This window comes from Fukomys damarensis, unplaced genomic scaffold (genome assembly GCF_012274545.1).
Source record: "Fukomys damarensis isolate Sample0158 unplaced genomic scaffold, DMR_v1.0_HiC HiC_scaffold_21, whole genome shotgun sequence".
NCBI classification, from domain to species: Eukaryota; Metazoa; Chordata; class Mammalia; order Rodentia; family Bathyergidae; genus Fukomys; species Fukomys damarensis.
Genome location: NW_022900933.1, coordinates 4,793,211 through 4,798,410, shown reverse-complemented (window position 1 = coordinate 4,798,410; position 5,200 = coordinate 4,793,211). Strand labels below are relative to the sequence as shown.

The 5,200-nt window shown below is 48.5% G+C and overlaps 1 protein-coding gene across 1 annotated transcript in view; it reads left to right on the top strand.

Annotated features, from left to right (window-relative positions):
• The window catches only part of Six1 (SIX homeobox 1), a 4,528-nt gene extending 1,015 nt beyond the window's left edge, over positions 1 to 3,513 (top strand). Inside the window, exon 2 of the mRNA XM_010605740.2 lies at positions 1,727 to 3,513. Coding sequence (XP_010604042.1) covers positions 1,727 to 2,021 — 295 coding nt within the window. The 3' untranslated portion in view covers positions 2,022 to 3,513. The remainder of the gene's footprint in view (positions 1 to 1,726) is intronic.
• Positions 3,514 to 5,200: the final 1,687 nt, after the last annotated feature.

Below are 5,200 nucleotides of genomic sequence, written 5' to 3'. Positions count from 1 at the left end.
CCCAGGCCTCCGCTGAGCGGCGCAGCGCGAAAAGTTCATGAACCCTGAATCGCCTGCTAGGAATGGGGCCCCGTCTGCCGGGAGCACCCGCGCGTGGGTTGCTCTGGGGTGTGAGCGTCCGAAACTGCTGGCGCTAGGCTCGGTTTTCTTGCTTTCCCGGCGGGCTCCGGCGAGGGCAGGGGGCGGAGAGTGAGTCCCTGGCTCCGCGGGAAGCGAAGGGTCGTTATCGCGAGGAGAGAGGCGCGGTGGGGCCGAGGGTCGCGCACTCGCTCCGGGTGCGCTCCAAGAAATGTGCTCTAGCAATCCCCTCGGGGTGGATCCCAAAGCAAATCAACTGGAAGTCTACTCTATCACAGAAAAAGTATTTCTAATTTAAGTGAAGGAAGGAGGAATGAGAGAAGAGATAAAGCTGTATACAAATTAGTATCAAAATTGGATGATGGATACATGCAGGTTCAATTTATTCTCCACTGCTTTGTAAAGCCTATTGTGTGGCTCCCTCTCCTCTTCTAATTCCTTGAATGGCTCCTATGCTCTCAGAATAAAGTTCAATATCAGGAGCATGAGGTGGCCTCTCTGCTGGCCTGCCTCCCCCGCTCCCCGCGCAAACGCAAGGCCACCTGGCCAGGCTCCCTCCTTCGACTGTGGAGTTTCCGACTGAGATTCGTGAAAGCGCGGGGAGCGCGCCCCGCGGAGCCTGGGGGTCGGGGGGAAACCTGAGCGCGGGGTGGCTGCTTTCCTTTGTTCACTTCCGAGCCCGGAGGCCGAAGAGCCGGCTTCCTCGTTCCCGTGTGGGTGGGAAACCGCGGGCCTTGGATAATAAAGTCCGCTGGAATGGGCTCTCCGGGAAGAGAGGCTGAGGGAAGGAGAAAGAAAAGGAGAGGACGCGAGCGCGCAGAAGGCGGAAGCGGCGTCGGCTGCGAAATGCTCGGGTTACGCGGGACCCGGTTCCCCGAGCCCAGCGCCAGGGCAGGATCCCGCGGCCGGTTCGCTGCTGGAGGGGGGCGAGGTGTTCCCCGCGGGGGGAAAAGGTGGGTTGCCGTGCACGGTTGGTGGGAAGTTTGAAAGCGGGCCTGGAGCTACTGACCACGGAGCGGGATTGCGCCTCTCCTCAGTTACCCTCTGTTGCGACCGGCCCCCCTGCAAGCCAGGCCGTAGCGCCCACTCCCGGGTGAAATCGGAGAGACTGGCCGAGCTCCTGTGTTTACGCAGGTCACCGGGCCGTTCTGGGCACCACTTCTCATGACCTGTCCTGTTTGTTTCCCAGGATGGAAACAGGCAGTTAACTTGATTCACCCCAAACATGTGTGTATTGGGTCCTCGGATTGCCCCCTTCATCGCTCAATCACCAGCGAACATTTTTTGGAAGGGTTTCAGACCTAGTTCGAAATATGGTTCCGGTTGATGGTACTTAAACAGAACGGCTCGAACAAAATCTAAAACATACTTAAAAATTTTTTTTGGATCAAATTCTGCTCATCGGGCCTTGGAAACCTAGAAGAGAGAAAGAGAAGAGAACCTAGGTCGCAGTGGCAGGCCCTGGCTGTAGCTCCCATTTCTCCGTCTCCACTGCCTCCTCCAAGACCCTTGGGGATGGGCGGGAGGGCAGAGCTCTTCCATTTGGGTTGGTGACAGATTGCACAATGGCCCTTTCCTCCTTCCAGCTTCCCTCCCTTCACCTCACACTTTTTTTTTTAACCATATGTTGTTGTCCTCTATTTCTTAGGGAGAACACCGAAAACAATAACTCCTCCTCCAACAAGCAGAATCAGCTCTCTCCGCTGGAAGGGGGCAAGCCGCTCATGTCCAGCTCAGAAGAGGAATTCTCACCTCCCCAAAGTCCAGACCAGAACTCGGTCCTTCTGCTGCAGGGCAATATGGGCCACGCCAGGAGCTCCAACTATTCTCTCCCGGGCCTAACAGCCTCGCAGCCCAGCCACGGCCTGCAGGCCCACCAGCATCAGCTCCAGGACTCTCTGCTGGGGCCTCTCACCTCCAGTCTGGTGGACTTGGGCTCTTAAATGGGGAGGGACGGAGGCTGAAGCGGCAACCAATCACAGCAACTAGGGACACTTGTAAATAGAAATCAGGAACATTTTCGCAGCTTGTTTCTGGGGTTCTTGGTTCTTTGTGCAAAAGAGAATGGTGGACTTTCACAGATACCTTTTAAAAAATCGAAACCAACAGTGACATCAAACATACTTTCCCTCTTCGCTCCCCACTTCTCTTTTGCGTTTATCTCTTTCGCCCCAAGATCAGGGGGGAAGAAACCCAAATAAAAAAAGCACTCAGTTTTGGTTCTGGCCAACCCATATGCCCACTTCAATAATTTGTTCTCCTTTTCTTCTTTCTTTCAAACAGGAATTGCAAATCAACTGAGCTTTAATTATTTCCCTTTAATTTATTTATGGAAAAGTTTTAGGGGGAAGAGGAGTGAGAAAAAGATCAGAAGAGTGAAAATAAAAGCCTCTAGTCTGGGAGGAGCTGGTTGCTTTCTTAAATTGAATAGGAAAATATAATCTTACAACTTTTCTTCTTGGGAAAAATTAAGTTTACATTTTTCGTATTTAGTGTTGAATGATTTTATGTAGATTAAAATAAAAGAACAGTATTAGGGGGAAAAACAAGTGCCTAAATGTCTTAATGCTCTCTATGTGAGGCAGTTAGAAATAGAAGTAACCATTAGTAATACAACTATTTTTTGTCAAATTCAGTGGGTTTTTTTTCTTTGTTTCTTTTTTTTAATGACAAACTAAACATGTACCAATATGGAAAAAAAAAACCCTTCCCTAATGCCATTACTTCTTATACTCAAAGCTTTCATAACTGTAGCCTACTCCTGTGAAAAGGGTTCTTCTGCTTCTAGTTTCTAGCTTGCAAAAAGTATGCCAACAAATCTGGCAACCTGGTATTTGTTACGAAAATAGCATGTGTTTTCAGGTTTCTTTTTTATTGTACCTAAACCAGTCTAAATTAAAACTTAGAACATCAGGAGTATGATTCTGTTTGTCTAAGGTGAGTTGTGTCTTGCTGTCACTGGGCCCTCCCCTTTTAAAAATGAGTTTTATTTGAAACTGAAAGCCATCACCTGAACCAAGAGTAATGACAAGGTTATTTGACAGAGTGAATTTAGTTTTGGAGTATTTATTTTTTTACTATTTACATAATGCAGTTTTGTTTACCACTAGCTCTTCTCCACAGCATTCATATGTTAACTCGGTTCTTTTGTGTTAACAAGTTTATGATAAGACTGTGAAAGTAAAAGTAATTTATATGCTTGGACATAAAGAGGGGGATTTAAACATTGTGAATTAATCTGTACTAATAGAAAGCAGACTGGCAGAACAGGAGCTCTTTTGCAGTGCTGCCGAACTGAGTAGTGTTCAAAAAAGTCCCGGTAATCATGTAGGCTCCATGTTCTTTTTGCCTGAGGCAAAACGATGTATCTTCTGTATTTAGCTTTTAAAATTAGTGAAACAAATGGCATTATTTATTAAAATTTTACTCAGGATAACAGGATTGGCTGGCTTGTGCTTTGTAAAATATTGTTCCCCAGGGAGAGTCTTTATTTTCTGACATGACAGTTTAATAATTTTAATTTTTCTCTGTCCATAAGCGTCATCATTAATATATTCATTTCTTGCCCTTTTCTATTGTTCCTGTCCTGATGATCTAGGAGGCTGAAGGGTGTGGGGAAATTTCAGGCCTTCTTACCTAGGAGTTCTTTTTTAACTGTCAATTTTTTTTTAGCTCAGGGGAAAATGGTCACTGGACTTGGACGGTAGTTACTTTTACTTACAAAGTCATTTTCCCGCGTGAGGGACAGATATGCACCTGGCCGGTCTGAGCCCATCCTTTGGGTTTGGAGATCAGGTCCCAGCGTCCGCTGTTAGTGTTTTGGATCATTAAGTCGGTGTTTATTTAAGTCACTAGGGTGTTTATTCTCCGCGTCTTGGGCCACGGAGAAATGCCCCCTCCGCGGGAGGGGCTCTCACAGGGAATCTCTGAACATTCTTCACATTCACTCCCCAAAACAAACACCCTGCACAAAGACAGCTTTCAATGACCCTGACAGGCTTCAAAAGACGCCGCGGAAATCTCTCTGGAAAATAGGGAAGGGCCAATTACTTTAATTTCTTACATGCCCTCTCTTCCTACCCCGACGACTACCCGCTCCTTCCAGCTCCCATTCGCCCTCTTTGTAGATGTGGAAGTTACCTCTCTCGGGGTGCCGGCCCATTTCCCGCTCCCCGGGTTGGAGAATCTTGGAGATGTCTTCAGCTCTGGCGAGGAGCAGAGGGCCGGTCCTGTAAAAGCACCCGTGATTACTGCCTGTAAACTCATTACAAGGACAATTTTCTGTCACTGCCATAAACTGCTTTGTAAAACCCTGGCACTCGATCCAGAGTGCGCATATTCCAGATGTGTTTAATAAGAAATTGCACAATATGCCTCTTTCGGCCTTTCTCCGCTCAGTCTGTCTAGTGGAGGGACAAGCAGGAGGAGGCGAGAAACCTGGATATTACTCTGAGTTTTCTTGGCAATCATTTTAGAGCGATCATTAGAGAGAACTAACCATATTTTTCTTTCCCTCGAGGAAATGTTCGAGAACCAGCTGTTAAGGGATCTCCAGTTTACCTTCTCGGCGTCAGTTTAACTGAATCAAGAGGCACTTTTCGGTTCTTCTCTACAGATTTCATAAGAATAGCCAAAAGTAATGAGCAATGGCTGATAGTGTTTTCAGGACGAAATCTTACAGCACTTTGCCAAGGGAGATGAAAAACAAATCTTGGGGGCATTTTATTTAACCTCTTAAATCTCAGCACAGGATTGCTCGGTTCGGCTGCCTGCTCGTCTTTACCTCTTGGCTGAGAACAAAGCTCCTGAGGTTTTGGGTTAACAGGTAGGGACTCAAGAGACCCAGGAATCCCAAGCAGGGAAAATGGCACCGCTAGTCTTGAACCTAGGCCCTGGCTCCCCAGCTGGAGTGGAAGCTGCCAGGAGGAGGCCGTGGGATGGCGCTTCTGGGCCAGCGCTGGATTCGACCAGCGTTGCCCGAGCCACGCACCGAGCGCAGCACCTGCCCCGATCCCGCGCAGCGCGGCGGGTCTCTGCTTGGCGGCTGCAAGCCCCCGCCTCCCTCTGCCCGGAGGTTAGGCAAAGCCAGCAGGCGGACTCCAGGCTGGGGATCCAGAGGCTC